The following is a 19,617-nucleotide window of genomic DNA, read 5'->3' as shown; positions in this document are numbered from 1 at the left end:
GATAAACACCAAGGAGGTAGGACAGACGCAGCTCTCTTACCTAAAGAATAACTGGAAGTCTGCTTTCCTGAACTGGACATCGGACCTCAAGGTGAGGTCAACAGTAATGCTGGGCTAAGGTATGGACTGAGCACCACGCATGGGCTCTGCAAATCTCTACAATAGCGATTTTCTGAAGGCATACCTGTGACACAGAGACCCCTGGGCAAAGGGTCCCCTGTTCTTTGCAAACATCTCTCACCTTAGATCTGACAAACTAACTACACCAAACACATATTACAGGATATTTATCCATAAAGGGCAACATGTGAAGTATCTACAGAAAGCTTGTAACTTGTCAAGATTCATTATCATTGAGAGAGTTGTGTATGGGTAATATTTAAGAAATAATGTATTTATACTGAAAGTATGTTTTATGGACTTGGAGTAAAAATTAGTCACCATTAGTCAATATGTCTCAGTGATGGCCCACTCCAGCAAGAGGGAGTTGTCACCCCTGCCTAGTCAGCTGGTGAGGTAAGGCAAGGTTCTGTTGTCTACCCTTGCCATATCCCAGAGCAAGCAATGAAAACCATCTAAGACAACAGCAAACACTGAAACCATTTGGACACAAAAAGGGACATTACAGCAGGCAGGAGATCACCCTGGCTATGAAGAAAGACAAAAGACTGTTTCAGTATAACAGAATGTAGAGAAAGGCACTCTGGGTCCATTCACTGAGGAAACCCCTTAAGGAGTGGGGGGTTTTAATGAACGTTTGTATTCTGGTTCTTGTGAAACCAGACGGCTCTGCAAACAAATGAAATTTTGTGGTGAAATCAATAGTTACCTTTCCTATCTAACAAATAGGCTAAGTGTAGATCAGTATTCCCTTTAATTTTGTATGTCCATGTGCAGAATGAATTTTGTTATGTTCACCAATATGGAGGTGATGTGAGGTGGGGGTGGAGCCGAGGGGTTCGGAGTGTGGGAGGGAGTTCAGGGCTGGGACAGAGGATTGGGGTGTGAGGGTGTGAGGGCTCTGGCTGGGGTACAGGCTGCCCCGGGGGCTGCAGCGGGGAGAGAGGACTCCCCCCCAGCCCTCTCTCGCCGCAGCAGCTCGGGGCCGGGTGAGAGGTGCCTCTCTCCAGCCACGGCAGCTCCAGCGGGCCTGGACTGGGCCGAGGGAGGGGCTCCTCTCCCTGGCAGCTCTGGAGGCGCTGGGCCGGGCCAGGGGACCTGTGCATCCCTAAAGAGCCTGCTGCATGGCTGCGCAGCTGACAGGGAACTTAGGTGTAGACCCATATCACATTGTATGATTTTGTTTTGTGTTGTGCCCAGTTGTTTCCATCACTTTCTCCCACTTCCATTTAAATCGGGGTAGGCAAATTTTTTGTCCCAAGGGCCACATCTGGGTGGGAAAATTGTATGTAGGGCTGGGGCAGGGAGTTGGGGTGCAGGAGGGGTTGCGGGGTGTGGGAGCGGGTATGTTGTGCAGGAAGGGGCTCGGAGCAAAGGGCTTGGGTGCGGGGTGCTGGAGGGGGCTCAGGACAGGGCGTTGGGGTGCAATACGGGTTCAGGCCCTGGCCCGGAGCTCCGGGGTGGCAGTGGGGCTAAGGCAGGCTCCCTGACTGTCCTGGCCCTGCCCCGCTTCCGGAAGTGGCCAGCATGTCTGGCAGTAGCTCCTAGGGGTGGGGTGGGGCAGGCGGCTCCGCCGTGCTCTGCCCTCGCCTGTGGATACCACCCCTGAAGCTCCCATTGGCCATGGTTCCCCATTCCCAGTCAATGGGAGCTGCGAGGGGTGGTGCCTGCAGGTGAGGGCAGCACACAGAGCCCTCTGTCCCCTCCCCCGCACCCAGAGGCCACAGGGACGTGGTGCCGACCACTTTCGGGAGCGGGGCGGGGAGCTGGCTTTAGCACTGCTGCACCATGGGGCTGGCAATCCCATGGGCTGGATTGAAAGCCGTGACGAGCTGGATCCAGCACGTGGGCTGTAGTTTGCCTTCCCCTGAGTTAGATCTTTATCTTTTCTTAAATAAACCATCTTTTGTTTTATAAGTGCTCACAAGCGATGTGACTTCCAGGAGTGGTGATGTAAAGTAAAAAAGGTAAAATGGGGTATCCTGCACCTTTGGGTGCAGAAAGGATGTTGAATTTATGTGAGTAGCCAGTTTCAGGGGCTGGATAGCACAAGGGAATGATTCAAAAGGACTTGGAGATTGGGGTGCACTTATTGTTAACTTGCAAAGCAAAGTCAGGGCTGGCATAGCCCTGGGAAGAGTTCTTGAGCGGCTGAAAGGCTGATGGTGTCAGGTAGCTAACACTCAGCTACCACAAGAAAGGCTCCCTCTTGCTGGAGGCAAGGGGTAACAAGTAACTCTCAGTCTGGGTGCCTCGAGAATAATCACAGTACCTTAGAAGCAGACTTGGGGCTTATAAAAGGCACCCTGAGACCTTCAAGGACTTGTGTGCTTGCTAACTCATATTCAAAAATATTATATATCTTAATTCACTTATCTCCACGTTGGGAGAGGATCTCATTCTATAAGCCTGTCACCACAAACTACGAATTATCTGGATGATTTACAAAATCACTTAGTTACTATCTTGACAGAACAAACTCTTAGTGTGTACGATGTGTTCCCTGACTTCTCCTAGCACGGAATATGGTTTGAGGAGGAAAACATGACAAATTTAAATTCTCTGGATTATTACTGTAGATAGAACTTTGAGCAAAATCCTGAAGATCATATAATCAAAGTCACGCTAAAGAAAGCCTGACATTGGCTGGAAATCTTTTTGAACTTAATTTTGAAAACTGACCTTTCGTGGATTTGATTTAGACTATTTTGAATTTGCCCAAGATTGCCTTGCTTTTGAGTTACGATTGTTTGGGATGATATACCCAACTGGAACGCTCTGGAAGAACTGCTACATACAGTCTGTAAATTTTCCATGAATTACAGTATAAAACCCAGATTAACCTGGGAAAAGAGAAACTAGTGCTTTTCTTCATTTTTGTCAGGTTTCTTTTATTTAGTATGGTTTGATTTCTTTGTCTTGTTTTATTTTCCATTCCAAGTTAAAAAGTCTTGGTTTTCAACCAGGAAGCCTAGCCAATCATAGGTTTGGTTTTGCCTGCTCATCTGATGCTTTTTATACCAGTTACTGTCATTGGGGGATGTGAGGGAAGAGACTTAATCCACTAACAGGACCTAGCCTCCGTTCCAGTCTTTCTGGATGGACCAGGAACTAGGCTTACTACAGAAAGAATTATGACTTTCATCTCAAACTGAAAATAACTACTATCAACCTATCCTTAAAAGAACGCTCCTAGTCTCCCCTCCCCCTTTCCTTTTCCTATCTTCTATTTTATATGTGTGCACATATTTGTTTGCAGAAACTGTCCTTACAAAGCAGTCAGTTTTTTGTCAGTAAACAGAGAAAACTTTGCTTGTAAATAAATTGAGAAAGCTTTGGTTGTAAGATCACTAGCATTTACCTCATGTAAGAAACATGATTAAAAAACAAAGCTCATTTTTGTAACTTGCAGTTTTTCCTGCATGCTTAGTTTAACAGCATGGGAAGGTTACCATCGCATACATTTATTGAGAAATTATGCCTGAGATCATTAAAAAGAACCCTAAAACACAGCATTTACTGGAGTCAGGCACATAGCAACCGTTCGCAATAATTAATACCATTTTTGTTAGCAGCTGAATTTCTTCATTCATTAGTTCCATCAGAATTTTACTGAATGCAATCTCATAAAAATTTCCTTTTCAAATTGCTTATTATGTTTTTGGTTATATTTTTTTTCTCTGATTTTGTTTCACCTTCACCTTTTAATGAGAGAGACTGGCACATCTTCTGTCATGTAGATCAATGCAAACAAATGATTTGGCTTCTTCGCAAGCTCTTTAACCTTTGACTGATCCTTTCACTTGTTTCTAATCTAGCAGAACAAGATTTTCTTCTTCTGAAATATTTAAAGAATTTATTATCTTTGTATATGTGGTTATTTGTTCTTTAACATTTTTATCATCAGTCTACAGTCTTGATCCTGCAGAACTCTGAAGTCAATGGGAGTTTTGTATGAAAGAGGATAGTAGCAATAGAGATAGTACAGACTCTCAAAGTAAGGTTCTGTTTTGAAAAGGGACTGGAATTGCAGGATTTAACAGTTACTGTCTCAATGCTTTTGATCAACTGTGCTCATTTTACCAGAAAAAAAGCTATTTTTTTCCAGTTCTGCAACTCAAACCTGTGCTCCTCAGTAGTTCTGCATGAGTCTGGAAGAAATGGATGAGACTGCTTTGGACTGGCTGAATTCTTTCCTTGTTCAGAGGTCCCAAAGGATTGTATTGGACAATTGCTGATCAACTCCAAGTGCTCTTTCATATGGAGTACTGAAAAGTTCCAGCATATCACCTCTTTTGTTCAGTATGTAATGGGTCTGTATGACACTGTATCACACGGGAACACCGTGCACCCCCATGTTCATCCTTATAATATGATTGTGTTGTATCCAATGCAAAGTTTGTCATGTCGGGTGTCTTCGGAAGGCTCATGATGCACTGAGCATTATTGTTATAGTAATGTTATAGGTTGTAATTTCATGTATATAGTTATGAGGCTGAAAATGTATCCTTATGTCTTAAAACAAGACCAGGCAAAACTCTCCAGGAACAGAGGGGCAGTTCACAGCTCATCAGGGCATGTATGGGACAAACCCTGCCCAGCCTCACAGGAACAAAGGAGGTTGGCCTAGGCAGCAACAAAGGATCTGTTGGAATCTCGAGTGAGTCACCCCCCTTCCTTTGGTCAGTTTGGGACTACAATGAGGTAATGCTCACCCGACTCTGAAGGGGAGGGCATAGACAAGAGGGAAGAAAGAACATGATAAAAGGGAGAGACATTTGCCATGCTCTTCCTCTCTCTCCCACCTCCATCTACAGACATCACCACCAAGCGACTGAAGCGCTGATCAAAGGGGAGAGCCTGGCTGAAGGGCAACCAGCCAGCCTGTGGTGAAAAGCGTCTAAGTTTATAAGGGCACTGAAAGTGTAAAGATCAGTTTAGAATGCGTTTTGCTTTTATTTCATTTGTCCAAATCTGACTTGTTGTGGTTTGACTTATAATCACGTAAAGTCTATCTTTTGTAGCTAATAAATTAGTTTATTCTACCTGAATCAGTGCGTTTGGTTTGAAGTGTGTCAGACTCCCCTTGGGATAACAAGCCTGGTGCATATCAATTTGTTTGTTAAATTGACGAACTCATATAAGCTCGCAGCGTCCAGTGGGCATAACTGGACACTGCAAGATGGAGATTCCTAGGGTTGTGGCTGGGACCAGAGATATTAGGTTGAACAACCCAAGCAGTGGCTGGCCAAAAGTGCTCATTCACGTAGCTGGGAGCAGCTTACATGCCAGAGCTGTGTGTGAACATCCTGGGAGTGGGGGTTCTCACAGCAGAGCAGGGTAAGGCTGGCTCCCAGAGCTGAGGATTGGAGTGGCCTAGCAGATCACCGGTCCAGATAACACCAAGGGAAAGTCACAGTCTGTTAGGGGAGTGAATGAGGAGACTTGGGCTATGGTGTTTTCAGTACACTGACAACACACAGCTTTATTTCTCCACTGAGAAAAATCCAGGAGAGGCAGTTAAGTGACTAATCCAGCACTTGGCAGTATTAAAGCATGTTAGGTCAGTCTGGCTCAGTCAGGACAAGACTTAGGTGATGTTGGTTGCCTGAAATTAAAAACCAGCAGTGTCAGAACTTGCTCTAGGAAGGGCCCAAGATTATAAACTTGGGGTAACCACAGCTACACTTAGAAGACCAGGTGACATTTAGGATCATTTACTTGTCCATGCCTGGCCAGAAGGGTACAGCCTTATCTTTCAGATTTTTTGCAGTGTAGATGTACCCCTGAGTGTCTTAAACAGCACATGACACCTGTGCTCAAGTGTTAGTATGTCAAAACTAACATAACATAAACTAACAAAACTAACATAAAGTCCCAAAGGGTCTGGGACCAGATATCTGAAGGATGACTACCGCCCACCGCTCCCCATGACAGAGCACTACAGTTGTGATCACTAGAGGTGCTCATGCTTGACATAACAGAGAGGGGACAGCTGGCTGAGTATTCTCCATAAGGCCCCCAGGGCTCTGGAATATCTTCCTAAAACTGGCCCCAAACAGTTCAGATTTGTCAGCTTTAATGGCATGCTTTGGAGCCCTTTTGAGGGAAGTTCAGAAATTGAGCTGCTATTTGGTGTACTGGATTATTAGTATTTTTTACATTAAGGATTGCTGCTTGGTAGAAGGAGTGATACTAACTGAGGTGTGTATTACTGATAATCAACAAAATGCTCAGCTGATTGGTGTGGGTGCTTTTTATTGCTACAAATAAAAATAAAATTCTAAAAAAAAATCATTAATAGAAAAAGAAGAGTTTTATTTCTTGACTATTAGTCTAATCTGTTATGTGTTCATATACGTTTAAAAGCACTTTATTCCTGTTTTCAAGTTCAAAACTAAAAACATAGCCCCAAGCCCCAACAAATGCTTTTTTTCCTTATCTGTAATCTTTTAAGAAATGTTGAAAGCCATACTCAGTATCCCCATTGGCCCACGTAAGACTTAATTTTGAGCTGCAATTTATGGCAGGTTTTGGTCTTAACCATACTATTTTACTTTATATTAAATTTCTAATACCCCCAAATTTTAGTGTCTACCAAGTCTAATTAAATTCTACCAAAATCAATGTTTTCTGGAATAAAAATATCAGGTACATCTTTATCTTCCATATTTAACTCATAAAAGAGAGGAGAGAGTGACTTAGGGAGACACTTTCCAGAGACCAGTGAAGCATGTTGCTTACCATTCCAAAGAAGCCAGCTCTGTCTTCAGGTACATGAAGTTCAGGGTAAATATTCTCCAAGAACCATTTAAAGTCTTTACATTTGAGCTTCTCTCGAAGCAGCCTCCTTTCTGTCACATCTCCATAGGGCTCCTACAATAAAATAAAATACAATAGAAGAATAAGAACAGGTGCTTTCTGTTAGATTAGCAATATAGACTATTAGGAAACTGATCCTGCAGTGCTTTCCCAGGGGAAAAAAAAACTCCCACTGCTGGGCCCTGGATTTGGTTTCATTATTATTAAATTTATTAATATTTTAACAACAACAGTTCTTTCAAACACAGTGCAAATTGAATACTTTTTTAAAAAAATCTGTTTAAAGTGAGAACATATTAGCAAATTCACAGTTAAGGCTCTTTGACTGGATATTTGAATGTCTTGATAACAGTGCATGAATTTAAGTTAAGAAAGAGTGCTAAATTATTCTCACCATCCATTTGCAAAATCCTCTCTAAAGACATCATTAAACTTAAATGTGTTTAAAAGTTTGGAAAGTCTCAGTTAAGGTTGCCTTTGAATGTATATCTTGTGAATTAGTAAATTGAATAAAAGAAAACTAAGTTTAAAAATGGAACCTTAAATCTGCTAAAGAAAGCACCACTCAAACTTTTCACTTGCTACAGATTCAAATAGAGTGCACATCATTTCTTCAAATCTGTCTTCAAAATCCACTTCCTTCCGTAGTCCAAAGGTTCTCAACCTGTGGTCACAAACTCATTTGCAATCCCCAGGTTTCCCAGAGGCCACCTTCCTTTTCCTCTGCCCCTTTCTTATCCTTTCATTAAAACAAAAGTAAGTTTCTATCCTCTCGTTACATCATTTCCACAAATAAGACAGAGTCTGGGAGGCTTATGAAATTACTTTGTCCTCTGCAGACAAAAGGCAAGGGCCCTACGCACATCCAAGGACTACCACATCATCTCTTGCCTATTCATGCATGAAATACAGTTAAGTGGATACTTGATTGATGTGAAAGTAAGACACTACCTTAAGAATAAATACTGGGTGAAGTCTCATGAATATTTTATCCTTCTGGAAAACTGTATGGTGAGAGGTGTCAGCCAGGAACCCTCCTAACTCCCCTATTCTTCTTGCAGACATGATTAAAACTAGAACTGTTACCTTTATGGAAAGGTGTATCAAAAAGCAAGATGCCAGAGGCTCAAATACTGCCCTTGTCTGAGTTGATAAAACCAGGTTCAAGATTTGGCTGGTACAAGATTTGGAGAGAAGACACTAACTAAGCCTTTCAGGAAGCGAGATGGGGTAAAAACTTCCTTTTCATGAGGCACAAACCTGGCTTATCTCTGCCTACTATGCTCAGTGGCAGCTGATAATACCAGAGTGTTGGGAGGCCAATATGAGAATAGTTAGTCCATGCCTTTTTTAGATATGAAATACTTCTTTTCAGCCTGCTTGGATACTGGTGGAACCATCTGCCAAAGTGTCCTGGTGGGTTCAAGGATAGCCTTGTTAATAGGAAGCTCAACTCTTCTTGAACTCGAGCTACATACGATGTTCTGCAGTCTGTGCAGGGCTTCCTGGATTTCTTCCAGGGAAATCTGTGGTTTGTCTGCCACCCTTTTAAGCAACTTCTGGAAAGCCTTAGGATCATCAGGATATGGCTGGAGTCACCACCTCTTCAGAGCAGCAGCCAGTGGGGGTGGGGTGGAGGCCTTGGAGCTTGACAGAGTCAAACTCAAGGGGCTGCTCCTACCTTCTTCAGGCCAACATACAGGTCCTCACAATCAGAAGTTTTCCCTGGTCTCAAGGACCTCTCCATGAGGTATCTTTTTAGCAGGAACTTCCTCAGCTGTTTTGTCCTTCTTGGAGACGACTTGCAGATACTTCACCTGGATGAGACATGAGTTTCCTCCAGGCAGTACAGACTGGCATCGTGGTAGTCTGTGATCAGGAAGGGTTTGTGGCAGTTGATAAAGTTTCTGAAGCCAGGAATTCTTCCTTGGGGGACTCTCCCCACTACTGTCAAAGAACGGGGGTATGGTGGGGAAATACAGGAATCCCTCTCCGACCCAGAGGAGGATCCCAAATCTTAAGGGACAGAACCCAAAATATTCATTCTAACTATACTAAATAGCTAAACTATTACAAATTATTTACAGGAAAAAGTTGAAGAAGCCAATGTGAACACTGCAGCTCCATCTGAAACCACAAGTGGTAAGAAGGAACTAAAATGGCAGCTGTCTGGCAGCCCCCTTTATTTATAACTTCGGTGCAGAGCACAAGAAGAGCAGGGGCACATACTCAGACCAGATAGACTCTGCTAGGAAAATTTCTGCAGTCCTTGATGCATGGCGCAAATGCATAAACCTGAAGTGCACTACACCTAGGGACCAGCACTTGAGAACCACCACTGCATTCCAAGCCATTCTGACACATTGTTCAATTCACTGGGAAGCCGAGGTGCCAGCAGACTGGGAAAAAAAATCAAACAAACAAACACAAAAAGCAAACAGGATGTACTTGATAAGGTTGTAAAAGTTGAGAACTTTATTAAAAGGTAAGCCCACAAATGCACATCTCTTCACTATTTTCTGAGAAGAAATAGGCACTCTACACTGGCAGCTCCTCCCTCTTCCATACTCAGGTTTGTTGGTTTCATGTGGAAAAGTTCTGAACCACTTGTCTGAGATCTGATAAGATGCAAGGATTTTACTTGCTGCATGTGACTTTTCCCTTGCTGAATACTTCACTGATTAGCAATGGCTTACTCTGAATACTTTTCTCCCTGGTCAGACCACAATATGAGTTGTCATCCTAGAGTCTGAGACTCCCAGGAAGGTCGCAAACAGGTGTCAGGGATCACAACCACCCTCTCGTCCCCACTGCTAAATGGCAGGAAGACCCGAGATACAGACAGACTGACTCTAACAGATAGAATAATGTGATGTTAATACCGGTGGAGCCATAGCACTATCCATAGTTAAGATTCTCCCAAAGATTTAGTTTCAGTGGAAGTGTTCAACTTTCACCAAAACTGTTTTGATTAAGATAACTTTAAAATGCCAATAGTATTTTGTGAAGTGTTTGAATTTTCATGTCCAAGTTGAAAAAAACATGGCTAATATGAGCTTATATGTATCTGTTCCCAAATTCCAAATGGCTAGCACGTGTAGATGGGGACAGCGAGGGTGCCCCATCACCCAATGCCCCCTTTCTCTCCTAAGCAAGGCCCACTATTTCCTATTGCATGACTATGTCCTCCACTGGGTTTATGATCTCAGTATTGATTCCTTGGAGATCCCCTTTCCTCGGGAATGCTTCTGTACCCCATTACCACAGAGAGCCCTGCCGCGCAGGGAGGCTGTCAAACTACCAAGGGCGGGCAGAGTAAGGAATATACTGTATCAGGACCCAGGAGCCCTGTGTTGCATCACATTGTTATGGGAACCACAATTCAGTCAGCACAATTTTTGGAAAAACAAAAAGCAAACCCCACAGCCTAAACACACTGAGCTACAGCAACTCAACTAAAAAAAAAAAAAAATCTAGGCTACTAACAGAAAAACTTTATTTAATGACAGTTAAAGATTCAGCACAACATCCCGCAGCTACCCAGCACCTTAAAATTATGGAATTAAAAAATAAAGGGAAAATTCCCCAGCATTTATTGCCACCTTCCCATCATGCATGATGCCATCAATAACATTCTCACACTCTGGACGGCATTCAATTCCATCTCCAACAGATACGGAAAAACAATGCACATCCCTGTTTCATCAAACTTGTGTTCTGACTCAAAACTTTAATGGATAACTTCTGTAATGTTAAAGTAGAACAACACTACGCATATGTGGATTGTGATAATCAGATGTGCCAATATCGTGAAACAAGAGAGCATGGGGTTGAAGTTAATGTTTTTTTTTGTTTTAATACAGTACAATAAATATGGAGAATGGAATGGAGTTTGGCCATTACTGGCATTAATATCTCTACTCTTATGAAAAGTGTAGTGAGGTCTTCGACCACAAGCAGTCAAGGATATCCAAGTTATGTCTCTTCTGAAAGAGGGTACCTTTGCCAAAACTGCCCCATCCTCAAAGGTGACATGTACACTAGGAGCCCTTTACCAGTATAGGAATACTAGTATAGTGTATCAGCAAAGTGCTCCAGCTCTAGATGTAGTTATACCAGCAAAACTGTGTTTTTACTGATATAGGTGATTCCACCCACCCTATGAATGAAAAACATCTATTCCAGTAAAGCACTTTTATGCCAGTATAACTGAGTCTACGTAGGGACTTTTGCCAGGACAGCGGTGTCAGTCAGGGATCACATCTCTTCACACCCCTGACCTAGCGGCATAGCTATGTTGAAGTCTGTAGCATAGACATTGCCTGAAACCGTATATGTGCACTGGTTAAGTTTCAGCTAAAACAGAAGAGTGTTAACTAGTGAATCAACATTACCACATCCTGCAGCACGTACGGTATATATATTCCTTGTATGTCTCCCATTCAATTACTGACCCAGTCTAGCCATGCTTAGCCTGTGAAATCTAACGGGACACAGGACTGAATATGCTGTGTGACAGGTTCAGCAAATATGTCTACTGTGTGCTTCAAGCTGTCATGTCAGCTTATCCATATAAGTACAGGTTTGAAGTGTTCTGTACTTTTTCGTGAGCTATATGTAAGTGGCTGATTTTTTTTTAAATCCCATTACTCCATTACAGATTAAATTCCAATCCCTCCAGCAATCGGATCAATTCGTGGAGATTCTGCTTCCTATAATTTATAACAATCTGTTTCCACTTCACGATAAATTTTTAAAATAAACGTCTATATGAGATGGTCGGGTCTCGTGGCTAAAGCATGGGATTTGAAGATGGAAGTAGAGTCCTGTACAGGACTAGTGTAGAGCCCTACAGCTGAACCAGGATCCTGAGGTTCCTGTAGGACCTGCTGCCGTAATAGTGGGAACAGCACAGGAGCGGAGTTAAAAATAATCCTACATAGGGCTCTAGATGGAAGATTTGAGTTCTACTTCTAGCTCTGCCACAAGACCACACTATTTCAGTATTATAATTTTAGGTAGCACAGTAGCATAAACCACTGAAAACCATTGAAAACCACTGAAAACCAAGCAAAAGTATTGCTCCCTGTGGTTAAGATTGCCTAACTCTTTCCTATTATAAGGCCCTGTTTTCAGTGGTTTATAACTTTGCCAAACATTAACCATACAGGTTATAATTCTCCATGACAGGTGTCTGTTTCATGTTGAAAATTTTAGGAAAGTATCAGGTAAAAATGATTCAGTCCCTTCCAAGAGAGAGATAAGGGGAAAATGTTGTTTTCCCATATTGAAAAAATTCTTACAACCATTTCATTGAGAAGCTCTAGTGACATGTTGTTGAGCTAAAGCATCTTGTTTAGAAAGTAGGGCTGTCAAGCAATTAAAAAAAATAATCGTGATTAGTCATGCAATTAATTGTACTGTTAAACAATAATAGAATACCATTTATTTAAATATTTTTGGATGTTTTCTACATTTTCAAATATATTGATTTCAGTTACAACACAGAATATAAAGGTTTCAGAGTAACAGCCGTGTTAGTCTGTATTCGCAAAAAGAAAAGGAGTACTTGTGGCACCTTAGAGACTAACCAATTTATTTGAGCATGAGCTTTCGTGTGAGCTGTAGCTCACGAAAGCTCATGCTCAAATAAATTGGTTAGTCTCTAAGGTGCCACAAGTACTCCTTTTCTTTTTACAGAATATAAAGTGTACAGTGCTCACTTCATATTTATTTTTGATTACAAGTATTTACACTGTAGAAAAACAAAAGAAATAGTATTTTTCAATTCATCTAATACAAGTACTGTAGTACAATCTCTTTATCATGAAAATTGAACTTACAAACGTAGAATTATGTACAAAAAACCTGCATTCAAAAATAAAACATGTAAAACTTTAGAGCCTGCAAGTCCACTCAGTCCTACTTCTTGTTCAGCTAATCATTCAGACAAACAAGTTTGTTTACATTTGCAGGAGATAATGCTGCCCACTTCTTGTTTACAATGTCACCTGAGAGTGAGAAAAGGTGTTCTTGTGGCACTGTTGTAGTAAGATATTTACATGCCAAATGTGTTAAAGATTCACATGTCCCTTCATGCTTCAACCACCATTCCAGAAGACATGTGTCCATGCTGATGATGGGTTCTGCTCAATAACAATCCAAAGCAGTGCGGACCAACACATGTTCATTTTCATCATCTGAGTCAGATGCCACCAGCAGAAGGTTGATTTTCTTTTCTGGTGGTTTGGGTTCTGTAGTTTCTGCATCGGAGTGTTGCTCTTTTAAGACTCCTGAAAGCAAGCTCCACACCTCGTCCCTCTCAGATTTTGGAAGGCACTTCAGATTCTTAAATCTTGGTTCCAGTGCTGTAGCTACCTTTAGAAATCTCAAATTGATACCTTCTTTGCGTTTTGTCAAATCTGCATGAAAGTGTTCTTAAAATGAACAACATGTGCTGGGCCATCATCTAAGATTACTATAACAGGAATGTGGGTAAAACAGAGCAGGGAACATACAATACTGCCCCAAGGAGTTCAGTCAGAAATTTAATTAATGCTTATTTTTTTAATGAGCGTCCTCAGCATGGAAGCGTGTCCTCTGGAATGGTGGCCGAAGCATGAAGGGGAATACGAATGTTTAGCATATCTAGCACATAAATACGTTGCAATGCCAGCTACAAAAATGCCATGCAAATGCCTGTTCTCACTTTCTGGTGACATTGTAAATAAGAAGAGAGCAGCATTATCCCCCTTAAATGTAAACTAACTTGTTTGTCTTAGCGATTGACTGAACAAGAAATAGGATTGAGTGGACTTGTAGGCGCTGAAGTTTTACATTGTTTTGTTTTTGAGTGCAGTAATATAACAAAAAAAATGTACATTTGTAAGTTGCACTTTCACAACAAAGAGATTGCACTACAGTACCTGTATGAGGTGAATTGAAAAATACTATTTATTTTATCATTATTACAGTGCAAATATTTGTAAGCAAAAATAATATATACTGATTTCAATCACAACACAGAATACAATATATATGAAAATGTAGAAAAACATGCAAAATATTTAATAAATTTCAATTGGTATTCTATTATTTAACTGCAATTAAAACTGTGATTAATCATGATTAATTTTTTTATCACAATTAATTATTTTGAGTTAATCGCGTGAGTTAACGGCGATTAATCGACAGCCCTATTAGAAAGACATCTAAATTAATCTCCTTCCCCCTATTCCTGCAATATTAGATATCTTCAGTTTATGTAGACACTTATAGTGATAATATAACCTTCTCTTTGACAAGCAAAATAAATTGGACTCCTTAAATCTTTCATTGTAAAGAATATTTTTCAGACCCTGAATAATTTCTCTATCAATTCTCTCATCCCTCTCCAATTTTTCCATCACCTTGTTTTAAAAAAAAGTGCGGTCATCAGAAATGGACACAATATTCATGCAATGGTCTTACTGGTGCTATATGCAGAGGTGACACAATCTCTCTAATCCTACTTCATATTCTCGTTTATACATCCAAGGAGCATGTTAACTCTTTTTGCCATAGCATCACTCTCGAAGCTCACTACAATGATCTTTCAGAATTACTGCTGTCCAGGATAGATACCAGCCTATAAGGATATCCTAGAGTATGACCTCTCATTTGGCTGTATCAAAATGCCCTGTGCCCAGCTTATCAGGTGATCAGATCATTCTATATCAATGACCTGTCCTCATTATTAACCCTCCTGCCAATCTCTGTGTTACTGCTAACTTTTAGCACCAATGATTTTATACTTTTTTCCATATTATTCCTACAAATAAGTTTTGGAAAAAAAAACCCAATCCCTGGAACCCCCCACCAGCAACAATTTCTCTCATTTATAATTCTCCATTAACAATTATGTTTTCAGATCTGTATTTTAATCAAATTAATTTGCAACATATTAATTTTGTATCACATTAATATTTTAAAATCAGAACGTTTTACAGCCCTATACCAAACTTACAAACAACAAATCTATTATGTCAACAGCTACTTTTAGAGAGAAAAGTGGGTAAGATAATATCTTTTAGTGGACCAGCTTCTGTTGGTGAGCGAGACAGTGCTGTGTAGCTCGAAAGCTTGTCTCTCTCACCAACAGAAGTCAGTCCAATAAAAGATATTATCTCACCCACCTTGTCTCTCTAATATCCTGGGACCAACACAGCTACAAAAACACTGTATAGAACAGCTACCTTTATCAGCCAGACTTGTAATCTTGTTGAAGAACATTGCCAAGTTGGTTAGATAAGACCTAACTTCCATTAAACTAGTTGGAAGCATTAATTGTATTTCTATCCTGTACTGACAGAGTCCTGTATCAGCTGTTGCATTATTCCAATATGCATCAATGTCAAGCTAACCAGCCTGTCATTACCTGGGTCATGCAGCTTACCCTTTTTAAATACAGGCACAACTATTGCTTTCTTCCAGTCCTCTGGAGTTTCCCCAGTTTTCCAAGAGATATTAAAAATTAACCCTGTCGATAATGTTCATTTTTATGTCAGTGAAAGACATTAATTTGCAAAAAACCTGAATTTAGCTACTAAAAATAAACAAAAAACAAAACCACCATAAATAATTTTTCTGTTAAATTGAAAAGAAATACAAGTTTAGTTCTAAACGCAATAGATGTCAAACTCACCATACGTGCATGTGGATTTCGGTGGTAATAAAGCTCTTTGTATTCATCCATCCAAACTTCTGCTGCACGTACACTGTTAGCCAGGGCCTTGGCGCGTGAGTAGGGAGCTTGTTTGGGGAAAACGTGACCTACATGAGAACATGGGTGGATCTCAAGACTTCCTCCGCACTGCCAGATCTAAACAAAGAATGTACGTTATACGTTGTCAATCTGAAACCACGTAAACAGTAGGATAGGCAGAATAATAATACTTTACAATACATCGTATTTATAGCACTTTTCCCAAAATCTCAAATGCACCTTATAAACTATAAATATCATAATCTCAGGAGGGAGGCAAATATGATCCTCAATTTACAGGTAAATAAACAAAGGTGTCAAAGCACGTCAATGGGAGAATCAGTAAGATAACGATGGAGTCAGGGACACCATGGTACTTTCACTGGAGTTTTGGTTCGCAAAGATGAGATACTACAGATGTTTAAAGCATGATCACGTGTGCTATGCTGAGCTGCACTGGGCAACTCGGGCTTCCTTCCTCCTCTCTGGGGTTCAGATAATCCAGCTCTCTCCCAGGGTGTAAGTAATATATACAATAGGGAAGTGCCTACGACCCTAGCTCTTAAACATGTGAACCTACACTTTCATTTAAATATATTTCTAGCCCTCCTGGTTGTGAAGAAGTGATGTCTGCCAGAGTCTGCAGACAGCCTTCAGCAGAGGGAGAAGCAGCATCTGCTAGAAGCAGGGAGGAAGCCACCTGTTCTGACAGTGGCCAAGATGAACAGCTGGTGTGGCCTATCTCCAGGAAAAACTAACAGATCTAAGGTTAGAGTGCTAGAGGTTAACATCAAAACAACCTTTGGAAAAGACCTAAAACCATTTAGCCAAAGTCATGCTAAGGTCTACACAGCATGCAGGAACCTTGTCTAAACTTTGTTTCAACAACTGGAAACTTATGGATATGTTTTTCTTGTTTATGAGCTGAGACTGTTTAAGTTAGAAGAGCTCCTGGGAAAATTCAATTCAAAATGCTGTGAACCATCTAGCATTATTCCATAGAGCAAGTATAAAATCCAGAGTGAAGGGTCTCTGCTCAACTTGGTTGGTCTTTGTCTTTGCTTCTGCCGGTATTTTACTGTCTTATTCTAAACTTTTATTTTTTGTCCCAATTAATTAGTATGAACCCTTTAGAACTTCAGGCCATGATGCTTCCTGATTTTTCCTAGGTCCACTGGCAGTCCTAAATTTGATTTTGCTGGTTCCTGCCATTAGGGTGGGGGAGGGGGAGATTTTGTGGGACTGCACTTCCCATCCAGCCTTCCTAACCTGACCTCAGATGGACCAGAGACTCTGCCCCCACAAAAAAAGAGCCACAACTTCAACCTGAAGCTGATGGCAATTACACCCCACATGCTATCAGAACAGAAAATTGGACCCAAGACCGTTAAAAAGCACCCAAAGATGTAGTGCTGGCTGTGGCGTGCAAAGTAAAATCAAAATAATCTTTTAACTGTATTTTGGTGGCCTGTATGGGGAGAAGATGAAACTCTGCATCTACTGCTAGAGCAGATCAAGCCTCACCTGCTATTCATGGGGAGAACTTGTATGGCATGCTGAGCGCTGCAGGATTGGTTTCCCATTGGTAGGGCTCAGCTGCCCCGGGCTCTGCTCTCATCCACTTTCTGGCTCCACAGGTCAGGTGTTTGGATTCTTCAAAGTGGCACTCACTCATGGAACCAAGAATCATAGAACTGGAAGGGACCTCGAGAGGTCATCTAGTCCAGTCCCCTACACTCAAGGCAGGACTAAGTATTATCTAGACCATTCCTGACAGGTGTTTGTCTAACCTGCTCTTAAAAATCACCAATGATGGCGATTTCACAACCTCCCTAGGCAATTTATTCCAGTGCTTAACCACTCTGACAGTTATGAAGATTTTCCTAATGTCCAACCTAAATCTCGCTTGCTGCAATTTAAGCTCATTGCTTCTTGTCCTATCCTCAGAGGTTAAGAGGAACAATTTTTCTCCTTCCTCCTTGTAACAACCTTTTATATACTTCAAAACTGTTATATCCCCTCTCAGTCTTCTCTTCTCCAGACTAAACAAACCCAATTTTTTCAGTCTTCCCTAATAGGTCATGTTTTCTAGACCTTTAATCATTTTTGTTGCTCTTCTCTGGACTTTCTCCAATTTGTCCACATCTTTCCTGCAGTGTGGTGCCCAGAACTGGACACAATACTCCAGACGAGGCCTAATCAGTGTGGAGTAGAGCAGAAGAATTACTTCTCGTCTCTTGCTTACAATACTCCCGCTAATACATCCCAGAATGATGTTTGCTTTTTTTGCAACAGTGTTACACTGTTGACTCATATTTAGCTTGTAATCCACTATGACCCCCACATCCCTTTCCACAGTACTCCTTCCTAGGCAGTCATTTCCCATTTTGTATTTGTGCAACTGATTGTTCCTTCCTAAGTGGAGTACTTTGCATTTGTCCTTATTGAATTCATCCTATTTACTTCAGACCATTTCTCCAGTTTGTCCAGATCATTTTGAATTGTAATCCTATCCTCCAAAGCACTTGCAACCCCTCCCAGCTTGGTATCATCCACAAACTTTTAAAGTGTACTCTCTATGCCATTATCTAAATCATTGATGAAGATATTGAACTGAACCCAGAACCTATCCCTGTGGGACCCCACTCATTATGCCCTTCCAACATGACTGTGAACCACTGATAACTATTCTCTGGGAACGATTTTCCAACCAGCTATGCACCCACCTTATGGTAGCTCCATCTAGGTTGTATTTCCCTAGTTTGTTTATGAGAAGGTCATGTGAGACAGTATCGAAAGCCTTACTAAAGTCAAGATATACCACATCTACCACTTCCCCCCTCCACAAGGCTTGTTACACTGTCAAAGAAAGCTATCAGGTTGGTTTGACACAATTTGTTCTTGACAAATCCATGCTGACTGTTTCTTATCACCTTATTATCCTCTAGCTGATTGCAAATTGATTGCTTAATTATTTGCTCCATTATCTTTCTGCGTACAGAAAAGCTGACTGGTCTGTAATTCCCAGGGTTATCCTTATTTCCCTCTTTATAGATGGGCACTATATTTGCCCTTTTCCAGTCTTCTGGGAGGTTTCCAGTCTTCCATGACTTTTCAAAGATAATTGCTAATGGCTCAGATATCTTGTCAGTCAGCTCCTTGAGTATTCTAGGATGCATTTCATCAGGCCCTGGTGATTTGAAGACATCTAACCTGTCTAAGTAATTTTTGACTTGTTCTTTCCCTATTTTAGACTCTAATCCTACCTCATTTTTACTGGCATTCACAATCTACTGTTTTCAGTAGATTGAGCAGATCTTCATCATTATAGTCCGTCTCTTGGGGAAATTTTGGCCAAGCTCTTAGCATCACTTCCCATGTAAGGAACAAAACTTTCCCACTCTGGCCACACACTCATTTCCCTAGTCTGAGCAGTCCCTTTCTGGCTGCAGCTCTCTCACTTAGAAATGCTCTTGGCTGGCTTTCACTGAGGCTAATGAGCCCAAGTCATCTCTGAGCTGTGTTTGTTAACTCTTGCCTCCCCAGCCTGCAGTTCTAAAGCTTTTGCACTTTGGTGCACTTTATACTGTCCCCTGAGTGCTCTTGTTAATGGTGACTTCAGAAATATTCAGAACTGGAGACCCACTGCATTACTGAATGCCAATCATAAGACACTGGCTACAAATTTTGGTATCGTGGTTGGGAAGTACTGCTGAAAAAATTACTGCATGCTTCTGAATTCAGTGTTGTGCAGAGGTACCATGTGGCAGACATTCTTTGCAGCCTCATAAAGGTTTCTGAGTAGCAGCCGTGTTAGTCTGTATCCGCAAAAAGAAAAGGAGTACTTGTGGCACCTTAGAGACTAACAAATTTATTTGAACATAAGCTTTCGTGAGCTATGCTCAAATAAATGTGTTAGTCTCTAAGGTGCC

The 19,617-nt window shown here is 41.3% G+C and overlaps 1 protein-coding gene across 1 annotated transcript in view; it reads right to left on the bottom strand.

Annotated features, from left to right (window-relative positions):
• GALNT12 (polypeptide N-acetylgalactosaminyltransferase 12) overlaps positions 1-19,617 on the bottom strand; it is an 84,151-nt gene that overhangs the window by 18,177 nt on the left and 46,357 nt on the right. Inside the window, exons 6-7 of the mRNA XM_077809184.1 lie at positions 15,626-15,802; positions 6,865-6,996 (exon numbers count right to left, since the gene is read on the bottom strand). Coding sequence (XP_077665310.1) covers positions 6,865-6,996; positions 15,626-15,802 — 309 coding nt within the window. The remainder of the gene's footprint in view (positions 1-6,864; positions 6,997-15,625; positions 15,803-19,617) is intronic.

The sequence above is a fragment of the Eretmochelys imbricata genome, chromosome 2, assembly GCF_965152235.1.
Source record: "Eretmochelys imbricata isolate rEreImb1 chromosome 2, rEreImb1.hap1, whole genome shotgun sequence".
Taxonomy (NCBI): domain Eukaryota; kingdom Metazoa; phylum Chordata; order Testudines; family Cheloniidae; genus Eretmochelys; species Eretmochelys imbricata.
Note: the sequence above shows the minus strand (reverse complement) of the source record. Positions and strands in the feature narration are given on the sequence as shown.